Source organism: Lutra lutra, chromosome 2 (assembly GCF_902655055.1).
Source record: "Lutra lutra chromosome 2, mLutLut1.2, whole genome shotgun sequence".
NCBI classification, from domain to species: Eukaryota; Metazoa; Chordata; class Mammalia; order Carnivora; family Mustelidae; genus Lutra; species Lutra lutra.
The window spans coordinates 6,450,665-6,463,535 of NC_062279.1; the positions used below are offsets into that span (position 1 = coordinate 6,450,665).

The 12,871-nt window shown below is 40.0% G+C and overlaps 1 protein-coding gene across 9 annotated transcripts in view; it reads left to right on the top strand.

Annotated features, from left to right (window-relative positions):
- The window catches only part of MCPH1 (microcephalin 1), a 245,709-nt gene that overhangs the window by 78,085 nt on the left and 154,753 nt on the right, over positions 1–12,871 (top strand). For all 9 annotated transcript variants that reach the window (XM_047713746.1, XM_047713674.1, XM_047713702.1 and 6 more), the window contains 2 exons: positions 9,286–9,323; positions 11,834–11,996. In XM_047713746.1, coding sequence (XP_047569702.1) covers positions 9,286–9,323; positions 11,834–11,996 — 201 coding nt within the window. The remainder of the gene's footprint in view (positions 1–9,285; positions 9,324–11,833; positions 11,997–12,871) is intronic.

Sequence of the window (12,871 nt, forward strand, 5' to 3'; positions counted from 1 at the left end):
TCACAGAAAACTGTGAACAATTGCAAAATGTCCATTTTACACAGGTGTGTTAGCAGACCAGCAAGGCTTACATTACACTGTCCTACCCCGTGTCTCTCTTACACCCTTTTAAAGTTGCAAAAAAGAACATGTTCATTGACATGACCCAAAGACAGAGCTTCTGTATGGCACATAAAAATAAAAATATAGAAAAAATTAGAACTCTGCTTAGCAATCAGTGTTTCAGTATTCTCTCTTATAAATTACTGAGTTATTCAATAATTTTTTTAAAAAGATTTTATTCATTTTAAGGATAGAGAAAGTAGGTGGAGCTGCAGAGGGAGAGGGAGAGAAGGTCCCAAGCAGACCCTGAGCTGAGTGAGCCCAGAACCCCACACAGGGCTCAATCTCAAGACACTGGGATCATGACCTGAGCCGAAACTAAGAGTTGGTCGCTTATCTGACTGCATGATCCAAGAACCCTGTATCCAACAATTTTTTAATTAATATCTGTCCAAGGTTTATGTTATCTAATATTAAAAGGTATCTGGAAGCATATTACAAATTTTAAGAGGGTGGCGCCCTGGGTGGCTCAGTGAGTTTAGCATCTGACTTCAGCTCAGGTCATGATCTCAGGGTCCTGGGATATAGCCCTGTGTTGGGCTCCCAGCTCAGGGGGGACCCAGCTCCTCCCTCTCCTCCCTGCTCATGCTCTCTCTCATTCTCTCTCTTTCAAATAAGTAAATAATAAATAAATGAAAAAAATCTGAAAAAAAATTTTTAAGAGTTTATTTGGGGGGGGGTGCCTGGGTGACTCAGTGGGTTAAGCCTCTGACTTTGGCTCAGGTCGTGGTCTCAGGGTCCTGGGATCGAGCCCCCACATCAGGCTCTCTGCTCAGCAAGAAGCCTGCTTCCCCCCAGCCCCCCGCCGCCACCTGCCTCTCTGCCTACTTGTGATCTCTCTCTCTCTCTGTCAAATAAATAAGTAAAATCTTAAAAAATAAAAGTTTATTTGGACAAAATTTGACTTAAATCAGGCACTGACAAACCCGAAGTGGTTAGGGGTGTTCCAAGGCCATGAACTAAGGGAGAGACTTACAGAGAAGATGCGGAATCAAAGCAAGGAACTTATTTGATTGGCTCTAGCTTAAGCGGTTGCCTTATATGGGAAAGCTTAGTTGGCCGCTTGTGATTGGTTGCTCTTCGGTTTTGATTTCTTAACCTTAAGGGGTTTACAGGCTCTGGTTTTTGTTTGCTTACATAGGCTGCTAAGGCCTGAGAGCCACCTTAGTCCGATGGCCTCCTTGTTTAATTAGTTTAACACTAAAGATCCTGGAAATTATCTTTGCACTGATGTATTACGAAATACAATTAGTACTGATATAAAAAGCTTGTTAGAATAATGATTTGTCACAAGTTTAAATTTTTTTAAAATCTTAAACATTATACAGGAATAATGTTATTTTATTTGACCAGTAAACCTGTCTAAGTCTAGGGAAAATAAACTCAAGTAGAATAAAATGTATGTTTATATTATACTTAACATGGAGAATTCAGATAAGACGTAACTGTTTTCATTAAGCCAAAATTACTAAACTAATAGTAATTTCCAAATACATTAACTATGTGAATTTGAATTCTTAAAACATTTCTGAGTTAGTTATAATTTCAGCCACTGGTCAAGAACAAAGACAGAGATACTAAAACCAGTCCAGATTTCAGGAAGCTATTCTCCTTCCTTGTGGGCATGAATGTCTTAATTGATTTTAGCTCCAAAATGGGCAAATAAGCAGAAGAAAAGGAAAAAAAGCTAATAAACCCAGTCCTCTATGGTCTCTTACCAAAAAAGAATAAACCTCTATAATCCATTAATTAATTTATATAGAACACAAAGTAGTCAGACCATAAAACCAAATTCCTAAGCATTGCTTCCGCTAATGGCGAATAATCCATCCATTAATGAAACAAAACAAAACAAATGGAGAGGAAAATTAAAATTAGAGAAACAGAGCCAGCAAAGTTCTGGCTTGCCACTTGGCATTCAGCTCCGGGAGCCAATAATAGACCTTCCTGGGCTCAAGCCGCCTGTGGAGTGTTCTCTGGCGATAAAGATTAGCGGCTTCTGTCAGACAGAAGCCGCTAATCTTTAGCAGATGAGTCTGTTGGGCAACTTGGTGGAAAACCTTCATAACTGTTAAAAGATCATTTTTTAAAGATACATCATAACTTTCCCTCTAATAGAAAATGAATATGTGTTAAAGATTTTATTTGACTCATTAATTAATGATGAGACTGGGAAGTTGTTTTGTCCTCTGCAAAGGAGAATCCACAGGGGAGACCTGTTCATGGATTTAGGAGTGCAGACAGGGCTCTGTCACCGCGGGGAGAAGGAAGTCACTTGAATGTCCATGGGACAGGTTTGCATTTCTATAGACAAGAACAATTAGCATTCTTATCAATTTTCTACAGCTAATAAGGTTGTAAAATAGCTCAAAGATGACAAAAGGCATAAACCCCATAGAAGCGGATAGCCCTGAAGGGTGTGTGTGCTGAACAGCACAGACGTGTCCATTGGAGACACCCGGTATGTCTTCTGTTCCGTGTCAAAATATTTCCCAATTTTCTCCTCCAGCCTTGATTCTACAACCAACTTTTAAAAATATTTACTTTATCACGTATCTATTTCTCCCTCCATTAACCATCTTATTTTGTTACTCATTTGTAAAGAAGTTGCACGTACCAGTCCATGTCATGTAGAAGGAGCTTCCTTGAGTGATCAGGGGATTTCTTTTTTTTTTTTTTTTTTTCATTTTTAGTTTTTTTATTTTTTCAGCATAACAGTATTCATTATTTTTGCACCACACCCAGTGCTCCATGCAATCCGTGCCCTCTACAATACCCACCACGTGGTGCCCCCAACCTCCCACCCCTTCAAAATTCTCAGATCGTTTTTCAGAGTCCATAGTCTCTCATGGTTCACCTCCCCTTCCAATTTCCCTCAACTCCCTTCTCCTCTCCATCTCCCCTTGTCCTCCATGCTATTTGTTATGCTCCACAAATAAGTGAAACCATATGGTAATTGACTCTCTCTGCTTGACTTATTTCACTCAGCATAATCTCTTCCAGTCCCGTCCATGTTGCTACAAAACTTGGGTATTCATCCTTTCTTTTTTCTTTCTTTTTTTTTTTTTTTTTTTTTTACAGCTTTATAAACATATATTTTTATCCCCAGGGGTACAGGTCTGCGAATCGCCAGGTTTACACACTTCACAGCACTCACCATAGCACATACCTTCCCCAATATCCATAACCCCACCCCCCTCTCCCAACCCCCTCCCCCCATCAACCCTCAGTTTGTTTTGTGAGATTAAGAGTCACTTATGGTTTGTCTCCCTCCCAATCTCATCTTCTTTCATTTACTCTTCTCCTACCCCCTCAACCCCCCATGTTGTATCTCCTCTCCCTCATATCAGGGAGATCATATGATAGTTGTCTTTCTCCGATTGACTTATTTCACTAAGCATGATACCCTCTAGTTCCATCCACGTCGTCGCAAATGGCAAGATTTCATTTCTTTTGATGGCTGCATAGTATTCCATTGTGTATATATACCACATCTTCTTTATCCATTCGTCTGTAGATGGACATCTAGGTTCTTTCTATAGTTTGGCTATTGTAGACATTGCTGCTATAAACATTCGGGTGCACGTGCCCCTTCGGATCACTACGTTTGTATCTTTAGGGTAAATACCCAGCAGTGCTATTGCTGGGTCATAGGGTAGTTCTATTTTCAACATTTTGAGGAACCTCCATGCTGTTTTCCAGAGTGGTTGCACCAGCTTGCATTTCCACCAACAGTGTAGGAGGGTTCCCCTTTCTGCGCATCCTCGCCAGCATCTGTCATTTCCTGACTTGTTAATTTTAGCCATTCTGACTGGTGTGAGGTGATATCTCATGGTGGTTTTGATTTGTATTTCCCTGATGCCGAGTGATATGGAGCACTTTTTCATGTGTCTGTTGGCCATCTGGATGTCTTCTTTGCAGAAATGTCTGTTCATGTCCTCTGCCCATTTCTTGATTGGATTATTTGTTCTTTGGGTGTTGAGTTTGCTAAGTTCTTTATAGATTTTGGACACTAGCCCTTTATCGATCAGGGGATTTCTATTGGACGTATTTTCTAATGCATAATTTATAAGAACAGTTAAGTAAATGTGCTGGCTCATAATAACAACATTGCTGCTTCTGTCTCATCGCTGTGTTTCAGGCCAGGAGTATTTGTCACACCAGTCCGAATGTGTGCTCTCTATCATGGCACTTGTTAGTGTGGGACTCCAGGGGGAGCTTGTCTTTTCTTGTAGCTTCTGTGGCTGGACTGTGTCAATGAAACTTAAATCTTCTAGATTTCTTACCCAATATGTACAAGTCAGATTGTTTGTTTTGTCTTCTTTATATTTTTTCTCTTCATTGAGACTTTTATTTTGGGGTTTGAGTTTCCTTATATACAACCATTTCTTTCCCTCAGCCTAGGCGGGATGTCCCCTCTCTGTCAAGCTTCTGGTAGACATAAGTATGTGACCTTCCTTCACTCAGACTTAACAGGGGTCATGTTCATGATTTTCTCTTTTTGAGGGATAGATTGATTATATTCACAGGTTCGTGTATATTTAGAGTGAGACGTGAAGCCACCAGAGGCTATGAGAATAAGGGTGACGTGATCTGATGTGTGTTTCCACAGCGTGGCTCTGGCTCTGTGTTGAGCAATGACTGAAGTCTCAGGGATTTTAGCAGGGAGAAGAATTAAGTGGCTTTGACAGTGACTCATGTGAGATGCTGGCATGTCACGAGTGGAGTTGATGAGAAGTGGTCAGAGTCTAGATACATCTGCAAGGTTGAGTTGATAGGATGAGATGATAGGATTGGATGTGGGGTTTGAGAAAATAATGGCGAGAATGATGATGAAATGCTTTTGACCCATGCAGGAGTGGAATTGCCACTAAGCCAGTGAGGCGTGGAAGAAGTGGGCTGGGGAGAGAAGATTGTAGTGTAATTGTTTTATTGTGATAAAAAACATACAATATAGCATTTGCCATTTTAACAGTTTTTAAGTGTATGGTTCAGTGACAGTGTTCACTTGATGCAGTCATCGTCACTGTTTCCAGAAAATTTTCTTCACTCCAAAGTAAAACTTGGAACTCATTAAGCAACAACTCCCCATTCCCCACCCCACCCCCGGCCCCCGGGAGTCTGTTCTGTTTTCTGCCTCTGTGGATTTACCTGTTCTAGATATTTTATGTAAGTAGAGTCATACAATATTTGTCTTGTGTCTGGCTTTTTTCACACACACACTGTTTCCAGAGTCATACATGCTGTGTATTACAGCCTCCCTACTTTTTATGGCTGAATAATGATATTGTGTTGCTCGTAAACACCAGATTAATCATATCCATTCATTTATTGTTGGGCACGTAGGCAGTTTCCACCCCTTGGCTCTTGTGAATAATGCTGTGACGAAAATTCTCACACAAGTATTTGAGTCCTTGTTTTCAATCCTTTTTGGTATATACCTTGGAGTAAGTGTTTTGACTGTGTGGGTTTTTGGGTTTAACTTTTTGAGGAACGACCAAACTGTTTTCCACAACACTGGCATCATATTTAAAAATCAACATTGGTTATTTTTCACGTTTTTGATTATAGCCAACCTAGCAGGTGTGAAGGGGTGTGTATCTCATGGAGGTTTTGTTTTGGATTTCCCTGTCTAGTGATGTTGAGCGTGTTTTCATGTGCTCATTGTCCATTTGCTTTTCTTCTTTGGAAGGAATGTCTATTCAAGTTATTTGCCCATTTTTAAATATTTATTTATTTATTTGACAGAGAGATCACAAGCAGGCAGGGAGGCAGGCAGAGAGAGAGGGAGAGGTATGCTCCCTGCCGAGCAGAGAGCCCGATGCAGGGCTCGATCCCAGGACCTTGAGATCATGACCTGAGCTGAAGGCAGAGGCTTAACCCGCTGAGCCACCCAGGCACCCCTGTTTGCCCATTTCTAAAAAAGATTTATTTATTTATTTATTTTAGAGGGAAAGAGAGTGCGAGAGTGTGCTGAGTGTGGGGCCTGGTGTGGGGCTCAGTCCCAGGACTCTGAGATCACGACCTGATTCGGACACTTAACTGACTGAGTCACCCAGGCACCCCTGCCCATTTTAAAAATGAGTTGTTTGTCTTTCTCTTGTTGTTAAGTTGTAGACATTCTTTATGTATTACGGATATTAAATGCTTCTCAGATACATGATTCGCAAATAATTTTCTCCTATTCTGTGGTTATCTTTTTCATTCTCTTGATAGTATTTTTTCATGCATCAAAGTTTTTAATTTTGATGAATTCCAATTTATTTATTTATTTGTTTTCTTTTTGCCTGTGCTTTTGGTGTCCTATTTAAGGAACTATTGCCAAATCCAGGGTCACGAAGATTTTCCCTTTTGTTTTCTTCTGAGAGTTCTGTAGCTTTAGCTCTTAAATTTAGTTCTTTCATCCACTTTGTGTTAATTTTTGTATATGGTATAAAGTAGAGGTCCAATATCATTTTTGTCTGTGGGTATCTAGTTCTGCCAGCACCATTTGTTGAAGACACTATTCTTTACATGTGAATGGTCTTGGTACCCGCCCTGCTCAAAAATCAGTTGACCTTAGATGTGAGAGTATTTCTGGGCTCTCGACTCTATATTAATTTCTGTTCTTACGCTGACCTCGTACAGTGTTGATTACTGTAGTTTTGTAGTAAGTTCTGAAATTGGGAGGTATCAGACCTCCAGCTTTGTGTTTCTTCTTCCAGATTATTTTGGCTATTTTGGGTTTTCTTGGAATTCCATATAAATTTGGGATGTGTTTTTCCATTTCTACAAAACTCACCATTGGGATTTTGGTAGAGATTGCATTAAAGGTACTTTAGATAGTCTCATCATTTTATGATATTAAATTTTCCAGTGTATGAATGCAGGATGTCTTTACATGTGTTTAGGTCTCTTCAAATTTCTTTCATCATTTTTAAAAAAAATTTCAGCGTTTGGTGTTTTGCATCTTTTTTATTAGCTTTATTCCCAAGTATTTTATTCTTTTGGACACTAATATAAATGAAATTATTTCTTTATTTCCTTTTCTGATCATTATCACGTATAAATACAACTGATTTTTGCACATCGATTTTTGTATCTTGTGACTTTGCTGGATTCATTTATGAGTTCTGACTGTTTTTCTGGGTTCTTTAGAGTTTTCTGCATGTAAGATCATCTCATTTATGAGTAGAGATAGCTTTACTTCTTTTTCAGCTTGGGTGTCTTTTATTTTATTCCATTTTTCTTGCCTAATTCCCTGACTGGAACGGTATCTCAGTTTTGGACGTGTCAAATTCAAGATCCTTATTAGAACTCCAGATGGCCCTCCTTATCGTGTAGTCAGTAGAATATTTGAGTCTGGGTGTCAGGAAATAGTTTTGTGCTAGAGATATGAACTTGGGAATGATCAGCATGTGGCTGGCACGGAAATCCACGAGACTGTGTGAAGGATCACCTGGAGAGGCGGGTGCAGGTAAAGAAGGGCGAAGCCATGGGGAGAAAGCCTAGCATTGGAGAAGTCAGGAGGTTTCCTTGTCTATTCCCCTTCCCTCCTTGGGTGACTTTCCACAGATGACATTCCACTGGCATCTTTTGGATGGTTCTACAGAAGAAAACGGGTGTCGTGGAAGGAGCGCCTGTTGGACTTTATTTGGGGCTCATTACATTCCTGGGCCTGCATAGCTTTCCTTCAAGGATAACACTGAGGATCACGATCAGGTTCCACTGGAATCTCCCCTGGTGATTATAGACTTCTACATAAAGGCATTGTCTTCCAACTCAGCCCACAAAGCCGTGCTGTAGTTGTTTGCTTTGTATCCAAAGCAAATGAGGGCTAACAACAGACTCTTCTGGAGGGACAACTGCAAGAGGTCAGTGATCCTCCGAGTTACCACATCTGACACTTCTTCGAGTATCTTTTTTTGGGGGGGAAATATTTTTTTTTTTTAATTTTATTTATTTATTTGTCAGAGAGAGAGAGAGAGCACAAGGAGGCAGAGTGGCAGGCAGAGGCAGAAGCAGGCTCCCTGCTGAGCAAGGAGCCTGATGTGGGACTCAATCCCAGGATTCTGGGATCATGACGGGAGCAGAAGGCAGTGGCTTAACCGGCTGAGCCACCCAGGTGCCCCTGAGTATCTTTTTGATTCATATTATCTCTTCATGCTCCTTCCTCCACTTTCCCCAGATACACCCGTACAGCGCACAGGCTCCTTCGACTCCACCATGTGTGTCCACACCAGTCCTTTAAATGCCTTTTGTTCCTCCTTCTCATTTACATGCATGGTCCTTCAAGACACACTCAGTGTGCGATGGTTAGCTCATGGTTTCACTGCACAGTTGGTTGCATTCAAAGTGTTTCATCTCAGTTACAAAAATGTATGGATAGTGTGAGTCCATTTTATTTTAATTATATATATATATATATACACACACTCTCCCATGGAAGGAACATTTGGCAGAATATAAACTAAATTATTGGACAATAGTCTTTTCTGGATGGTAGAGTTATAGGGGAATTTATATTTCTAATGATGTATTTCCAAAGCATTTAACATACATATTTTTTAATGCCATCAGCATGTGTCTATGTAAGTAAAAAAAAAAGTATTTAAAAACTTACTTAATAAAAAGGAACTTTACAGTTCCAATTAATAGCAGATGCTAACTCATGAATAAGCAGTCCCATTATCTGCACTTCTGGGTGTGAGAGGTTAAAGCATTTGAGGGGCCCAGGCACCAGGACCATGAGCAGTATTGTGTATATGTGACTGAGGCAGGGCTAGAGTTGTATAGAAACTGGAAAATAGCTCTTTAGCCTGAAAAAAATGGCATCTTACCTTCTTCTTCCTCGCTGATACCTAAGCAGAATGGCACATTTAGAGGTCCGCTAGCTAACTAGGAGAATGGACTTCTGGGGGAAGTATTTCTCTCCGCCCCCCCTCCCCCACCCCGCTCCTCTACCTCATGTTCGGGAATTATTTTGGATTGGTTTGGGATAGTATCTGAATTTGTATCTCTCGGGCTGTTCTTTTTTTTTTTTTTTTCCAGGAATATAAAGTTTTTTTACTTTGATATATGCTTAAATGTTTATTTTTTAAGTGATGTAATTTTTCAAAAAATGTATTAAAGTTAATTTCTGTGGGAAAAAATGTTTTTTATACTTCTGACTGTTTTTTGTTCCTTCTCTTTTGAAATCTCTAGCCAACAAGAACATTAGTCATGACAAGCATGCCATCTGAGTAAGTACTCATTGTTTTGATAACTTTCTACTCAATGTAAAAATTTTAGATTTTTCTTTCATATACTGTGATGCTGCACGTTTAAGGCAGCCCATAGCTTTGTGCCGTTTGCTGTTACTCTGTACAAGTGGTGTTGGAGTTAGAAGAACCCTGGAAGTAAAAAACGGTGGTTAGAAGCCTATGAGCAGGTTAGCGCTGAAGACTTTGTGAGTTGTTTATGTGGCATTAGGAGGGATTCCGGTGTTTTTCTCTTCCTTGTGTTTGCTTCATATGTACTGTCTCTGTGTGTCCACCACTTCTGCCCCATGAAAGTCCAGTAAATGGAGCAACACTGGCTGATTCCCTCAAAGTTCTTAAAGGAACACTTTGCTGGGACGCTCTTTACGACGCTATTTATTAAAGCCATTATCCACACATTTTGGGAAAGAGTTAATAGGTTTCTGGCACGCTCTTATCATCTTCCTTAAACATTTAACACAATATATAGCACATCCAACAAAAATACAGCACCATATTCTTTGTAACAGATTTCTGAATTCCTGTTTAAAGGGGAAAACCATGTTTTGTTTTGTTTTTTATATCAATCATACGTTTTAAGGTTTTAAGGCATTCATCAAAACATTGGGACATTTCAGTGAAAAATAGCCTGTAAAAAAGTACATGCTTGTAATACTTGATGTTGTAGGATCCTTTTCCTACTGATGGCATATGAGATCAAAAGGACCAATAGTTCAAACACCGTACATTAGCTAGTGTAAAAAGAGCACACTCACGATTTTTGTTGATCTCTTATGAAATATACTGAACATTCTAAATCATCTAATATGGAAGCCAGAATTGAGTGGAGTCAGCGTGATATTTTTTAAAATCTATATTTTTGCCCCCAATATAAAACACATTAGTAAATAGTCATTTTCTCCATCAGAGTTTTAAAAATCAAACTTTTCATTTAGGCCATATTCTCTTTTTATCCGCTCCCCCCCATTTATACTTCTTGTCTGGACTTAAGAACAAAAGACCTAGATGTTCTGTTGCCACAGTGATCAGCTGTGTCTCGAAGAGACACTTGTGGCTGATTAACACGTCTAGCAAATAGCAGGCGGCTGCCAGGCTTAGAACAGGAAAATCATCGATATGTGGAGATGAAGGGCTCTGGTGAGCATATGGTTAGAGCTTTTCACTTCCTTATGCTTTTGTTTTCTTTGGGTTTCCCCTGAATTTAATATTTTCCATCACCCCAATAAGCACTGATTCTCTCTCTGGTTGAAGTGCTGATAGGGCTGGGGTCTTGCCCCATCTGTCTTTTTTTGCCATAGGGATCTCGTAGAATTTAGAGTGTGATTCAGTACCACCCTTTCGTTTCACTTGTAAGGAAATAGGTCTTGAGATTGACATTCCCAAGATGGTAGAGATAAAACTGGGAAGGACTGTGAAGCCCCTGGGGCATTGTTAGAGGTGGTCGTTGCAGGGGCAAGGACAACCTCTTTCTCTTCATAATAATTTTTAGAGAGAAGAGAAATGTATTTCTTAACTCACCATGTAGGTTATAGTGACTTAGAAAGCCCTTCATGTCCTTTATATTTCACTGGGGATTTCCAAAATTGCTGGGAGGGAGAGGGAAGTGCAACGTGTCAAAGCCAAGGGCTTTAGTAAGGTGATTATAAAAGGAGGAGAGGGAAAATGGTGAACAATTTGGTGAGGAGGTTAGATGGTAAGGATATATATTTCTTAAAAGGTACTTAAGGCACTAATGGAAGGGCAGACCAGAAGACAAACGATGATGGGTTTTGCAAAAATAAGGAGCCTCTGCCAAATTAGCCCCAAGGCTTGAGCTGATAATGTAATGAAAAGGGCCTTTTCCTGGCTCTTACTAGAAAAAACGGTATGTGTGAATTCAAATAAATGTTATACTTCAAATAAAATAAGCAAGTAATAAGCTTGGTCCAGGTTGGTTCAGATCTCTCTGAGGTGGGAAGAGCTGGGGCCATTCCTGATGCTGGCTGTGTTCCCACCCGTGGTGGTGAAGCCACTTACGCCTGGGGCAGCTTTGTCAGTTTTTGTTTTTTGTTTTTTAAGATTGTATTTATAAAAAAAAAAAAAAGATTGTATTTATTTATTTGACAGAGAGAGAGATCACAAGTAGGCAGAGCAGCAGGCAGAGAAAGGGGGAAGCTGAGCAGAGAGCCTGATGCGGGGCTCGATCCCAGGACCCTGAGATCATGACCTGAGCCGAAAGCAGAAGTTTAACCCGCTGAGCCACCCACAACTGACAACAGCTTTGTCAGTTGTTAAAATAGACAGTTGGAGCTGAGAACTGAAGTTTTTTTTCTTTCCCCATACTTTAAGGCATTGATTATAAATAAATTAAAATGTGAGCTCCGTAGCTGAGATCAATGTCGAATTTTAGCTTTCTATTTTTTTAAAAAAATTGTTATTCAGTATAACCACCTTGATGTTCATATGTAGGAAACATAGTAATCTGTTGATTTTTTTCCCCTCCTATTTGTCAGAAAGCAGAACATTGTCATCCAGGTTGTGAATAAGTTGAAGGGCTTTTCATTTGCCCGGGAAGTGTGTGGCACTACCACTCATGTGCTCGCCGGGAATCCCCTGCGTACCCTGAATGTGCTGCTGGGAATCGCTCGTGGCTGCTGGATTCTCTCTTATGAATGGGTAAGCCGTTGTGTAAGCAGCTGTTGCAAGTACATATATGAAAACAGAAGCTAGATGTGGTCATCTGAGGCAGTGACACTAGATCACTTGATTTGCACTCGTGTGACTTTGCACACTTTCCTGTGAGCGTTGAATCCCGTTCCTGTTCTCTCCTTGAACTCTTCTCCCTTTGGCCCAGCACCTCCAGCCACTGCTGATCCCTTGGGAAAGGGAGTGTGGTGAGGACCGAAAGCAGAAGAGTGGCCTTCTGGATACAGAGCTCAGCCACTGGCAGAAATAAGATTAGAACAGGCTTGGAATGAAAACACAAAATGCGTGTTCTCACAGTCAAATGAACTTTCTTCTGTGTTTGACCAAGAAATAATGTGACCTATGTTAGTGATGGTTTAAAAAGCCAAAAGAATTCAGTGATTGTTTTTACAGATGGATTTACTTAGGATGAAACATGTTCATTTAATCCCATTTGGATATGTTTTATCTTACGCATATCTATCTATAACATTGCTTGCCCTTATTTCTGCGCATTAAAGGTAGTTTTTTTAAAAAAAATCATTGTTTTCACTACTCATAGAAATTAAGATTGTTTGTTACTCTTTCTATTTTTACTTTGATCCTCAACCTATGGTCCCTCCAAAGCATTGCTGTCTGATGAAAGTACTGTCATTTCTTACTTGTGTTACTATACTGAATATGCCACATATCCACCCTCCCCTTCTTCCTCCTCCCCCTAAGAATGTATTATATTAATACTGTATTAATTTAAGCCAGTAGGATTATAATACGCAAACAAACTACAGATGTATTTTTAACAATGGTTGTGTTCTTTTTCCTGTGTCATGACTTAACCCCGCAGCTCTCTGGTATGAGATGTTTGT